The following is a 14,196-nucleotide window of genomic DNA, read 5'->3' on the forward strand; positions in this document are numbered from 1 at the left end:
TAAGGGAATTAAGGGTTATAGGGAGCGGGCGGGTAAGTGGAGCTGAGACCACGGCCAGATCAGCCATGATCTTGTTGAGTGGCGGAGCAGGCTCGAGGGGCTAGATGGCCTACTCCTGTTTCTAATTCTTATGTTCTTATGTAGGCAGTCCCTCGGAGTCAAGGATGATTTGCTTCCACTCTAAATGCGAGTTCTCAGGTGACTATCACTAACAGCAATTTGATAATGACCAGTAATCTGTTTTTTTTAGTGATGTTGATTGAGGGATAATTATTGGCCAGGACAATTAACTCCCCTGTTCGTCTTGGAAATAGTGCCATGGGATCTTTTATGTCTACCTGAGAGAGCAGACAGGGGCCTCGGTTTAACGTCTCATCTGAACGAATCCCCCTGATTCGCATTGACTTCAATTTTACTCGGGCTCCTTGATACCACACTCAGTCAAATGCTGCCTTGATGTCAAGGGTAGTCACTCTCACCTCACCTCAAGAATTCATCTATTTGTCCATGTTTGGACCAAGGCTGTAATGAAGTCCGGAGTGAGTGATTCTAAATCAGGATCAAATATGTTGGAATAAATGGACATTTGTGGAAAAGTTTGTCACAACCCATCTACTTTAAAGGAAAAAAGATCCAAATCAAATGCAAGTAAAAGTTCTAAACACACATAATTCATATTAATATGCTGTTTTACGATTGAAAATCTGATGGTGGTAGACACCTGGTAACACTTTTCTTCCACTGCACCCATCACTATCAAAATCCTGATCCCTTGTACCTAAAGGCTTGACGTCTCTGGTGCTCTCCTTCATGGCCTCTCAAGCCTCAATCGACATTCTACCTCATCAAGATCTCTGCTGCTCTTATGTTATCCCATTCAAAGTCCTGCACATCTATCATCTACTTTACTGCTCTCCATTGGCTTGCTATCCCTGATCGTATAGATATCAAAATCCTTGTCTTTGTTTTCAAATCCTTCCATGGCCTCACCCCCATCTAAACTCGAGGTATCAGCTCCTGCCTTCTGCTCTTCCAGCCCGAGAGGGGTCCAATGTGCCTAGAAATCCAGGTTGAGGTCTTCTCGTGGACGATCAATAGAAAAAGGTAAAAAAAAGATGTGCACCTACCTTATCCTACTGTGCCCACCAGCGATCCCGGTCCTGAGGCCTCCTCTCCCTGCGCATCGGAGCGCGTGCACGTTGGGACGTCCGTAAGTTGCAGCTGGGTCACATGACTCTGGGCAGCCAATCCAGGCACAGTATTTTGATTCATAATAATGGGAACTCCGTCGGCTCAAGAGTTTTCAGGACATCCACTGGGCAAGATATTGATAAACACCACAATCTTGCACATGCGAATGTCCTGGCTGTTGAGATACGGACGATTGGCCAAGCCCGAAGAGTGATGTCATCAACCCGAGCTTGACAGATCGGAAAAACTGGTTTTCAGCACATTCGACTTGTGCGCTGAAAACCGGCTTTTGCAGGGCCTCCCCAGGTCTGTACACACTCAGTACGAAACCAAGGAGGCCGGGATTTCTAGGCCACTGTTCCCCTGTACTCTGCAATTTCCTTAAACCTCCTTGCCGCAGCACTATTTTTTTTAAAAAGCCTTCTCAAAACCTGCCGCCTTCCCACAACTCAGCTCCACTTGAGTCGCCATTCAGATTATGTAAAAACAAATCCTCAATGAAGTAGGAGAAAACAGTTTCCACTGGCAGGGGTGTCGGCAATCAGAAGACACACATTTAAAATAATTGGCAACAAAAAAAGCCAGAGGGGAGATGAGATCCTATTTTTACTCAGGGAGTTATCTGATCTGGAATGCGCTGCCTGAAAGGGTGGTGAAAGCAGGTTCAACAGCAGCTTTCAAAAGGGATTTGGATCTTGACTTAAAAAGGGGAAATGCAGGTTTGTGGGGAAAGAGCAGGCGAGTGGGACTAATTGGATAGCTCTACTAAAGAGCTGGCACAGACACAATGGGCCGGACGGGCCCTTTCTGCACTGTAAGATTCGCTGATTCCGCCGCCTGTTTCTCGTCCTTGTAATATATTTGATTGAAATATTTCCAAAGTTAAGACAGCACCGATTTCTTGTCCTTTTCGACGGTTTCCGGCACTTACATTAACCAATAGGTGACAGTGGGCTGCTTTCCTCCTTTACCTCCCACTCTCTCCCTCTCCGCCTTTCTCCTCAGTGAGCGGACCGTTTCCACACTCCAACCGCCCACCAAAAAGCCGCGCCTGCGCAGTACCGATCGTCATAAAAAAGAATATGCCTCGCCGCCAGATTGCCGCGCTTGCGCAATCCCGGCCGCCAGATTGCCACGCGTACGCAGCGCCGGCCGCCCAGAAAAATGCCGCGCCTGCGCACTGCCCGCCGAGCACCGCGTGCGGGGCTGAGAGAGCGAGGTCCGCCGCAGCCGGATAAACGGCAGCGGGGCTGAGGCCTGGACAGGAGACAAGGCGGAGCTGCTTCGATTAACCAGCTTCGTCCGACCTCCCGACCCCTCCCCCCCTCACCAGTACCAGCATCGTCCTCTTTCATTGCACGCGACAATGAAAACACCGCCTTTATTGTTTCCACCCCTGTGCTCCTCTCCTCCCGCACCTTCTACGCTCTCATCTGCTGTCCATTAAAATGCTGCGTCAGTCAGGGTGATATCTAGGATGGCTTGCAGTCCACCTCCTGACCTCCAGCTCCAGGGCAGACAAAAGGGACCTGCTTGATGGCAATAACTAGAAGGGGGGAGTTTCTGAGCGAAGAAATCATGTTGTAAGTGAACCCCCAATTAACTTGATACCGAAGGCCCGCTTGAACTAGATCAAAAAATGCTGATAGCATTCAATGATTTTTTTTCAACATGTCCACTCCCTCCCCACATCTTATTTGGTGGAGGGGGAGGGGCAACACAGCCCAAAGTGGAGGAAGAGCATCCGAGAGGGCGCTGAGCACCTCGAGTTTTGTCGCCAAGAGCATGCGGAAATCAATCGCAGACAACTGAAGGAGCGCGCGGCAAACCAGGCTCCCCCCGCCACACCTTCCTTCAACTACTGTCTGCCCCACCTATGACAGACTGTAATTCCCGCATTGGACTGTACAGCCATCTGAGAATTCAACGTGTAGAGTGGAGTCAAGTCTTCCTCGATTTCGAGAGACTACCGAATGATGATATTTGGGGCTTCTAATGTGATAACTGATGTTTACAGATGTAGATGTGTGTCAGCTGTCGCTCAGTGGGTAGCACCCTCGCCTCTGAGTCAGAAGGGTGTGGGTTCAAGTCCCCTTCCAGAGACTTGAATACAAAATCCAGGCTGATACAGTGCTGTACTGTCAGAAGTGCCGTCTCTCGGCTGAGATGTTATACTGAGGCTCCGTCTGATCTCTCAGGTGGAAGTAAACGATTCCATGGCTTTGCTTCGAAGAACAGCTGGGGAGTTATTCCTGGTGTTATGAGATTGTGAAAGGCACTATATAAATGCAAGTTCTTTTCAATTATTGATCATATTTTTATCCACACTTAGAATATTATGCAGAATGTTCCAGAAATATACTGTGATATTAGAACAAGACAACCAGAGTAAATATTACACAAGATTACATTAAAGAGCTTTTAAAGTAACATCTCTATTTTATTTCAAATTCAGTAGTGCAATTTGTAATTGTATTGTAGTTTCTATGTAATTCTTTCAAAAATACATTGATAGAGATGCCCTGGCCTCCATCAGATAGGAAAAAGTGAACCTAAGTGAGGGCTGTCCCATGGAGCTGAAAACAGAGGAGACATTTTGAATGAAGATGGTGTGGTTGAACATGCCAGAGGCTGCTTTAAAAAAGGAGGCAGACAGAAAGCAGGAAACTATAGACTGGTTAGCCTAATATCTGTCGTTGGGAAAATGCTGGAGTCCATTATTAAGGAAGCAGTAGCAGGACACTTGGAAAAGCATAATTCAATCAAGCATGGTTTTATGAAGGGGAAATAATGTTTGCCAAATTTGCTGGAGTTCTTCGAGAATGTAATGAGCAAGGCGGATAAGGGGGTACCAGTGGATGTGGTGTATTTGGATTTCCAGAAGGCATTCGATAAGGTGCCACAGAAAATGTTAGCGCACAAGATAAAGGGATCAATTTTTTCGGGTCATTTGCGGCATTTTTTTGGCGCACGCCGATTTTTTTGTGTATTTACTTTTTTCAAAGTTTCCCCCTGCGATCTGCGCCGGCGTAACTGACTTACGATTTTTCGAGACCAGTTGTTTTTTACGTCATGTCCGCCGGTTTTTATAATTTTTCACAGTTTGGCCAAACAGTTTTTCCAAGGTCGGCGTATCTGGCCTCTCCCGAAAAACCTTCTGGGCATTTAAGAAAACCAGCGCAAATAGACAAAACAGTGCTGAAAGATGCCATCGTTTTCAATCAAAGATTTGGAAGGGAGTCATGAACACTGTATAAGTCAGTAGTAAAGTTAAACTTTTTTTAAACCTGTAAACATAGTAAATGGAAGTTTGTTGGATTTCAGAAGATTTCTCTTTTACTCACACGCCACCACCGAACGTCTTGAAGCAAGGCTGGAGGGTCGTAGCGTTGGCCGGCAAAATCCACCCCGCGCCTGGACACGGGCTTGGCTGCAACACAAGCCCCGGGGGGAGCGGGGGGGAGGAAGGAGAGAGAGAGCGAGGTGCCGATCGGAAGGCTTCTGCAGACTGAGCCTAGGGAGCGAGGTGCCAATCGGAAGGCTTCTGCAGACTGCAATGAGTGGGGGCGGGGGGGGGGAAAGAGAGAGAAAGGGAGCAGTCACAAGACTGCAATTAGTTAAGGGGGGGAGGGAGAGAGGGCAAGTGACAAGACCTTGGGTGATTCTTCTTGCGTTTCAACAGTTGTGTTAAGAATGGAACAAATAATGGAAGATTCAGTTTGAATGTAAAGTATATTTTATTCAAAAGTTTAATAACCAGTTCTTTTGTACTTAACTTTAATAAAATTATTCTTGCATCAAACTTTACTTTAAGATCACTCTTTAAAATCACTTAAAAACATGAAGATCACTGACAAACTTTTAAACTTGTAAATTTACATAACTTGCAAAAAAATTTTTTAATTGAGAACAGTTACAACAGTAACAACACTAATAACAACAACAGCTTGACCTTATTTTAAGACCGCCTGCTGTGCTTGGTCTTCGACATTTCAACCACCCTTGCCCGCAGGCGATGGCGCAGTGTTTCTGGGCTTGGTACCAACTTATTCTTTCTAAGATCTCGGGTACTGTGCACCTGTTGAGGGGGTCGGTGGCGGTATGTGCCAGTTGGAGGGCCTAGGCGCCAGTTGGAGGGCCCAGGCGGCAAGTTGGAGGGCCCAGCTTTGGTCTCTTCAGAGGCTGCTATGGGGATTGGAGTGGGAGTGACAGTTGATTCTGTCAATGCGCGCGGCATCTGGGCGTGTTCCCTTATTGCAGCAGCTAACTCCAACCTGCTGTCCCTTATGCGCCCTGACAGTGTCTCAACGATCTGCAACATTCCCTCCCTCATGTTGAGCAAAACTGTCTCAACTACCTGCAACATTCGCTCCCTCATTATCAGTGACAGTGTTTGCACTATCTCTGACATTCCCTCCATGATGGTCACTGACAGGTCATCAGCTCCCTCTGACATTCCCACCCTCATAGTCACTATTCCCTCACTGACGGTCCCGGACATCGTTCCCATTTCTCGTGTCACTGCTGTTACTTCTCCCAACAGTCCTGCTGCCTCATCACTAATGGCGACCAGGAGTGATTGGCTAAAGTCAATGCTCTCTGCACTTAATGACATCATCTGAACTACATCTGTTTGATCCTGGACCTCAGGAGAGCGAGGTTGAGCTCTCCTTCCACTCTTCCCCACGGGTGTGGCTTGTACCCCACCACTGAGACCCGCAGCCTGGGACGGTGTGGCCCTGAGTGTGCCTCGCTGCACCCAACCACTGGTACACGCAACCTTGGAAGGTGGGGCCCTGGTGTGCCTCGCTCCACTCCACCACTGGGACCCGCAACCTTGGAAGGAGGGAAACCATGGAATGTCCCAAAAGCACTCAAACCACAAGTCATGGACTGCAATGAGCGGCACCTCCTCCAAAGTCAGTAAAACAGTGGGGGATTCATCCAGCTCCATTCCCTCCCCCTCATCCACGTGTTCTTGGACTGGAGGGTTGGCTTCGAAGATGTTATCCTGTTCAGGCTGGTCCTCGTCTGAATTTTCTTCTGCAGCGTCAGGGCCAGCCTCAAGTTCTGAAAAATATAACAGGACGCAGACAAATGGTTCGCAGCAGAGGAGGGAGCAGGGTGGCTGGCATGAGTAGGCTCACAAAGCGCAGGCTAGGCAGCAGGCTGATTTGAAGCACCATGATGAATGACACCACATTGCATCAGCCAAGGCAAAGCTGACAGAGATATCCCCAGGAACCGAAGCATTATTAGCCTAAGCGGTATTTAACACTTAGCAGAGCCAGGCTGTGAAATTTGCAGGACTTTCCCTCTCCCTCAAGTGAGGGCCCAGCTTGTGCAGTGACGACTGTTTTTCTCCAGGCAGGACCCATCAAAGCAATGCCCCTCTCTTTCAAGGGTGTCAGTGGCTGCAGATTTGCGAAGCCTCCTGTTCGGGTTCTTGTGTGCCATTTTCCTCTGCAAAGATGAAAGCATAACTTTTTAAGAGAGGGTGTCTTTCTGTAGGGTGGGACATATACAGCTGATCATATTTACAATTGCAATTCCATTGAATAAATGAAAATATTACTTACGCTAACTACTTGACCAAGATCCTTGCCACTTCTTTCTGGACTGGTCTCCAGATCTCGTGGTGGTCACCATTGCACAGTAATCTTCTGCAAGTTGTGTTATGCATGTAAACCTGTAAATACCATGTCTAACCACCAGACGGCTTATCCCCTGCAGTCCCAAGGGATCCCACAATTCCTTGGGAGCAAGCACCTGTATCTAAGGGGGCCTCACAGGCTGGAGAGGCACTCTGAGATCTGTAATAAGGTCACACCTTACTTTGAGCTTGCAGTATCTAGTCTGACACTTTATTGAAGACATAACAATTGGCGACGAGATACAGATGATGAACCCCACCGCAACAAAGCACAGAACCGTAGGCATCCTGGAGAAATTTTCGGAGGGAGATGATTGGGAAATCTTCATGGAGCAATTGACCAATACTTCATGGCCAACGAGCTGGAAGGAGAAGCGAATGCTGCCAAATGAAGGGCGATCCTCCTCACCGTTTGCGGGGCATCAACATATGGCCTCATGAAAAACCTGCTCGCTCCAGCGAAACCCACAGAAAAGACGTACGATGAATTGTGCACACTGGTCCGGGAGCATCCACACCAGAAGGGAACAGCGTCGGAGGTGCGTGGAGAGACCAATAAAAGGCCGTGAGGTCGGACGGTGCGTCGCTGAGTTGGGAGCAGCGTCGGAGGTGCGTGGAGAGGTGTGCTTGTGGAGCTACAGGGAGAAGGCAAAAAAGAAGTAGAAAGACATAGAAAGGTGATGTCACAGCCAAGGGGGTAAATGATTGGCTGGTGATTGGTGAATAGTTTTTCTTTTTTCTCTTCTACAACAGTGAGTAAACTTTAGCATTGTTGCTGCCAATTTAAGTGTATCTAAGGGTTAAGTCATGGCAGGAGAGCTCGGTCACGTGATGTGCTCCTCCTGTACCATGTGGGAGCTCAGGGACACATCTGGTGTCCCCGACGACTATGTGTGCGGGAAGTGACTCCGCCTCCAGCTCCTGGCGGTCCGCGTTGCGGAATTGGAGCTGAGGGCGGATTCACTCTGGAGCATCTGTGATGCTGAGAATGACGTGAGTAGCACGTGTAGCGAGTTGGTCTTACCGCAGGTGAAGGGTCCACAGCCAGATAGGGAATGGAAGGCCAGCAGGAAGAGCAGTGCAAGGAAGGTAGTGCAGGGGTCCCCTGCGGTCATTCCCCTGCAAAACAGATACACCACTTTGAGTACTGTTGAGGGAGATGACTCATCAGGGGAGGGCAGCAGCAGCCAAGTTCATGGCACCGTGGCTGGCTTTGCTGCACAGGAGGGCAGGAAAAAGTGTGGGAGAGCGCTAGTGATAGGGGATTCAATTGTAAGGGGAATAGATAGGCGTTTCTACAGCCGCAACCGATTCTCCAGGATGGTATGTTGTCTCCCTGGTGCAAGGATGTCTCGGAGCCAGTGCAAGACATTCTGAAAAGGGAGGGTGAACAGCCAGTTGTAGTGGTGCACATTGGTACCAACAATATAGGTAAAAAAAAGGGATGAGGTCCTACGAGAAGAATTTAAGTAGCTAGGAGATAAATTTAAAAAGTAGGAGCTCAAAAGTAGTAATCTCAGGGTTGTTACCAGTGCCACGTGCTAGTCAGAGTAGGAATCGCAGTACAGCTGAGATGAATACGTGGCTTGAGCAGTGCTGCAGCAGTGAGGGATTCAAATTCCTGGGGCATTGGAACCGGTTCTGGGGGAGGTGGGACCAGTACAAACCGGATGGTCTGCACCTGGGCAGGACCGGAACCAATTCCCTTGGGGGAGTGTTTGCTAGTGCTGTTGGGGAGGAGTTAAACTAATATGGCAGGGGAATGGGAACCAATGCAGGAAGACAGAGGGAAACAAAGTGGAGACAGAAGCAAAAGACAGAAAGGCGATGAGTAAAAGTGGAGGGCAGAGAAACCTAAGGCAAAAAACAAAAAGGGCCACTGTACAGCAAAATTCTAAAGGGTCAAAGTGTAATAAAAAGGCAAGCATGAAAGCTCGGTGCGAGGAGTATTCGGAACCCAGGAGAGCGCTTGAGCTAGTTAGAGTGGGTGAGAGCTCAGATGAACAGGACCCCAAGAAAGAATGCAAAAGGCAGGAGGCAACAGAGCAGAGTAGCACTGGGGTAAGTGTAAACCACAAGGTGATAGGAAGGGACAATATGTATGAATATAAAGGGGCTGCAGAAGGGGTCAAAACTAAAAATCATAGTTTAAAAACTAGTATTAAAACACTCTACCGAAACGCACACAGCATTCAAAATAAAGTAAATGGCACAAATCATTACAAATGGGTATGATTTGGTGGCTATTACTGAAACCTGGTTGCAGGGTGGCCAAGACTGGGAATTAAATATACAGGGGTATCTGACAATTTGGAAAGATGGACAAGAAGGGAAAGGAGGTGGGGTAGCTCTGTTAATAAAGGATGATATCAGGGCAGTTGTGAGAGATGATATTGGCTCCAATGAACAAAATGTTGAATCATTGTGGGTGGAGATTAAAGATAGTAAGGGGAAAAAGTCACTGGTGGGCGTAGTTTATAGGCCCCCAAATAATAACTTCGCGGTGGGGCGGACAATAATCAAGAGAATAATGGAGGCATGTGAAAAAGGAACGGCAGTAATCATGGGGGATTTTAACCTCCATATTGATTGGTCAAATCAAATCGCACGGGGTAGCCTTGAGGAGGAATTCATAGAATGCATACGCGATTGTTTCTTAGAACAGTATGTTACAGAACCTACAAGGGAGCAAGCTATCTTAGATCTGGTCCTGTGTAATGAGACAGGAATAATAAACAATCTCCTAGTAAAAGATCCTCTCGGAATGAGTGATCACAGTATGGTTGAATTTATAATATAGATTCAGGGTGAGGAAGTAGTGTCTCAAATGAGCGTACTATGCTTAAAGGGGACTACAGTGGGATGAGGGCAGAGTTGGCTAAAGTAGACTGGAAACACAGACTAAACGGTGGCACAATTGAGGAACAGTGGAGGACTTTTAAGGAGCTCTTTCATAGTGCTCAACAAAAATATATTCCAGTGAAAACGAAGGGTGGTAAGAGAAAGGATAACCAGCCGTGGATAACCAAGGAAATAAAGGCGAGTATCAAATTAAAAACCAATGCGTATAAGGTGGCCAAGGTTGGTGGGAAACTAGAAGATTAAGAAAATTTTAAAGAATGACTAAGAAAGCAATAAAGGAAAGATAGATTACGAAAGTAAACTTACGCAAAACTTAAAAACAGATTGTAAAAGCTTTTACCGACATATAAAACGGAAAAGAGTGACTAAAGTAAATGTTCGTGCCTTAGAAGATGAGAAGGGGGATTTAATAATGGGAAATGTGGAAATGGCTGAGACCTTAAACAATTATTTTGCTTCGGTCTTCACAGTGGAAGACACAAAAACCATGCCAAAAATTGCTGTTCACGGGAATGTGGGAAGGGAGGACCTTGAAATAATCACTATCACTAGGAGGGTAGTGCTGGACAGGCTAATGGGACTCAAGATAGACAAGTCCCCTGGTCCTGATGAAATGCATCCCGGGGTATTAAAAGAGATGGCGGAAGTTATAGCAGATGCATTCGTTATAATCTACCAAAATTCTCTGGACTCTGGGGAGATACCAGCGGATTGGAAAGCAGCTAATGTAACGCCTCTTTAAAAAAGGGGCAGACAAAAGGCAGGTAACTATAGGCCGGTTAGTTTAACATCTGTAGTGGGGAAAATGCTTGAAGCTATCATTAAGGAAGAAATAGCGGGACATCTAGATAGGAATAATGCAATCAAGCAGACGCAACATGGATTCATGAAGGGGAAATCATGTTTAACTAATTTACTGGAATTCTTTGAGGATATAATGAGCATGGTGGATCGAGGTGTACCAATGGATGTAGTGTATTTAGATTTCCAAAAGGCATTCGATAAGATGCCACACAAAAGGTTACGACAGAAGATAAAGGTACGCGGAGTCAGAGGAAATGTATGAGCATGGATCGAAAATTGGCTAGCTAACAGAAAGCAGAGAGTCGGGATAAATGGGTCCTTTTCGGGTTGGAAATCGGTGATTAGTGGTGTGCCACAGGGATCAGTGCTGGGACCACAACTGTTTACAATATACATAGATGACCTGGAAGAGGGGACAGAGTGTAGTGTAACAAAATTTGCAGATGACACAAAGATTAGTGAAAAGAGGGTTGTGTAGAGGACACAGAGAGGCTGCAAAGAGATTTAGATAGATTAAGCGAATGGGCTAAGGTTTAGCAGATGGAATACAATGTCGGAAAATGTGAGGTCATCCACCTTGGAAAAAAAAACAGTAAAAGGGAATATTATTTGAATGGGGAGAAATTACAACATGCTGCGGTGCAGAGGGACCTGGGGGTCTTTGTCATGTCATGAATCCTAAAAAGTTAGTTTACAGGTGCAGCAGATAATCAGGAAGGCGAATGGAATGTTGGCCTTCATTGCGAGAGGGATGGAGTATAAAAGCAGGGAGGTCCTGCTGCAACTGTACAGGGTATTAGTGAGGCCACACCTGGAGTACTGCATGCAGTTTTGGTCACCTTACTTAAGGAAGGATATAGTAGCTTTGGAGGGGGTAGAGACGATTCACTCGGCTGATTCCGGAGATGAGGGCGTTACCTTATGATGATAGATTGAGTAGACTGGGTCTTTACTCGTTGGAGTTCAGAAGGATGAGGGGTGATCTTATCGAAACATTTAAAATAATGAAAGGGATAGACAAGATAGAGGCAGAGAGGTTGTTTCCACTGGTTGGGGAGACTAGAACTAGGGGGCTCAGCCTCAAAATACAGGGGAGCCAATTTAAAACCGAGTTGAGAAGGAATTTCTTCTCCCAGACGGTTGTAAATCTGTGGAATTCTCTGCCCAGGGAAGCAGTTGAGGCTAGCTCATTGAATGTATTCAAATCACAGAGAGATAGATTTTTAACCAATAAGGGAATTAAGGGTTATAGGGAGCGGGCGGGTAAGTGGAGCTGAGACCACGGCCAGATCAGCCATGATCTTGTTGAGTGGCGGAGCAAGCTTGAGGGGCTAGATGACCTACTCCTGTTCCTAATTCTTATGTTCTTATGTAGGCAGTCCCTCGGAATCAAGGATGATTTGCTTCCACTCTAAATGCGAGTTCTCAGGTGACTAACACTAACAGCAATTTGATAATGACCAGTAATCTGTTTTTTTTAAGTGATGTTGATTGAGGGATAATTATTAGCCAGGACAATTAACTCCCCTGTTCGTCTTGGAAATAGTGCCATGGGATCTTTTATGTCTACCTGAGAGAGCAGGCAGGGGCCTCGGTTTAACGTCTCATCTGAACGAATCCCCCTGATTCGCATTGACTTCAATTTTACTCGGGCTCCTTGATACCACACTCAGTCAAATGCCGCCTTGATGTCAAGGGTAGTCACTCTCACCTCACCTCGAGAATTCATCTATTTGTCCATGTTTGGACCAAGGCTGTAATGAAGTCCGGAGTGAGTGATTCTAAATCAGGATCAAATATGTTGGAATAAATGGACATTTGTGCAAAAGTTTGTCACAACCCATCTACTTTAAAGGAAAAAAGATCCAAATCAAATGCAAGTAAAAGTTCTAAACACACATAATTCATATTAATATGCTGTTTTACGATTGAAAATCTGATGGTGGTAGACACCTGGTAACACTTTTCTTCCACTGCACCCATCACTATCAAAATCCTGATCCCTTGTACCTAAAGGCTTGACGTCTCTGGTGCTCTCCTTCATGGCCTCTCAAGCCTCAATCGACATTCTACCTCACCCAGATCTCTGCTGCTCTTATGTTATTCCATTCAAAGTCCTGCACATCTATCATCTACTTTACTGCTCTCCATTGGCTTGCTATCCCTGATCGTATAGATATCAAAATCCTTGTCTTTGTTTTCAAATCCTTCCATGGCCTCACCCCCACCTAAACTCCAGGTATCAGCTCCTGCCTTCTGCTCTTCCAGCCCGAGAGGGGTCCAATGTGCCTAGAAATCCAAGTTGAGGTCTTCTCGTGGACGATCGATAGAAAAAGGTAAAAAAATGTGCACCTACCTTATCCTACTGTGCCCACCAGCGATCCCGGTCCTGAGGCCTCCTCTCCCTGCGCATCGGAGCGCGTGCACGTTGGGACGTCCGTAAGTTGCAGCTGGGTCACATGACTCTGGGCAGCCAATCCAGGCACAGTATTTTCTGATTCATAATAATGGGAACTCCGTCGGCTCAAGAGTTTTCAGGACATCCACTGGGCAAGATATTGATAAACACCACAATCTTGCACATGCGAATGTCCTGGCTGTGGAGATACGGACGATTGGCCAAGCCCGAAGAGTGATGTCATCAACCCGAGCTTGACAGATCGGAAAAACTGGTTTTCAGCACATTCGACTTGTGCGCTGAAAACCGGCTTTTGCAGGGCCTCCCCAGGTCTGTACACACTCAGTACGAACCCAAGGAGGCCGGGATTTCTAGGCCACTGTTCCCCTGTACTCTGCAATTTCCTTAAACCTCCTTGCCGCAGCACTATTTTTTTTAAAAAGCCTTCTCAAAACCTGCCGCCTTCCCACAACTCAGCTCCACTTGAGTCGCCATTCAGATTATGTAAAAACAAATCCTCAATGAAATAGGAGAAAAACAGTTTCCACTGGCAGGGGTGTCGGCAATCAGAAGACACACATTTAAAATAATTGGCAACAAAAAAAGCCAGAGGGGAGATGAGATCCTATTTTTACTCAGGGAGTTATCTGATCTGGAATGCGCTGCCTGAAAGGGTGGTGAAAGGAGGTTCAACAGCAGCTTTCAAAAGGGATTTGGATCTTGACTTAAAAAGGGGAAATGCAGGTTTGTGGGGAAAGAGCAGGCGAGTGGGACTAATTGGATAGCTCTACCAAAGAGCTGGCACAGACACAATGGGCCGGACGGGCCCTTTCTACACTGTAAGATTCGCTGATTCCGCCGCCTGTTTCTCGTCCTTGTAATATATTTGATTGAAATATTTCCAAAGTTAAGACAGCACCGATTTCTTGTCCTTTTCGACGGTTTCCGGCACTTACATTAACCAATAGGTGACAGTGGGCTGCTTTCCTCCTTTACCTCCCACTCTCTCCCTCTCCGCCTTTCTGCTCAGTGAGCGGACCGTTTCCACACTCCAGCCGCCCGCCAAAAAGCCGCGCCTGCGCAGTACCGATCGTCATAAAAAAAGAATATGCCTCGCCGCCAGATTGCCGCGCTTGCGCAATCCCGGCCGCCAGATTGCCACGCGTACGCAGCGCCGGCCGCCCAGAAAAATGCCGCGCCTGCGCACTGCCCGCCGAGCACCGCGTGCGGGGCTGAGAGAGCGAGGTCCGCCGCAGCCGGATAAACGACAGCGGGGCTGAGGGCTGGA

The 14,196-nt window shown here is 47.0% G+C and overlaps 1 protein-coding gene across 7 annotated transcripts in view; it reads right to left on the reverse strand.

Annotated features, from left to right (window-relative positions):
* Window positions 1-14,196, reverse strand: part of LOC139227908 (acidic mammalian chitinase-like) — a 155,210-nt gene that overhangs the window by 129,287 nt on the left and 11,727 nt on the right. For 5 of the 7 annotated variants that reach the window (XM_070859058.1, XM_070859054.1, XM_070859056.1 and 2 more), the window contains exon 1: window positions 2,123-2,224. The exons of the other annotated variants lie outside the window; for them this stretch is intronic. Coding sequence is in view for 1 of the 5 variants with exons in the window: in XM_070859054.1 (XP_070715155.1) it covers window positions 2,123-2,124 (2 nt within the window). In the remaining 4 variants the exon portion in view is untranslated. Of the gene's footprint in view, window positions 1-2,122; window positions 2,225-14,196 lie in introns of those variants that run through there. 7 annotated transcript variants of the gene reach the window in all.

The sequence above is a fragment of the Pristiophorus japonicus genome, chromosome 17 (assembly GCF_044704955.1).
Source record: "Pristiophorus japonicus isolate sPriJap1 chromosome 17, sPriJap1.hap1, whole genome shotgun sequence".
Classification (NCBI taxonomy): Eukaryota; Metazoa; Chordata; class Chondrichthyes; family Pristiophoridae; genus Pristiophorus; species Pristiophorus japonicus.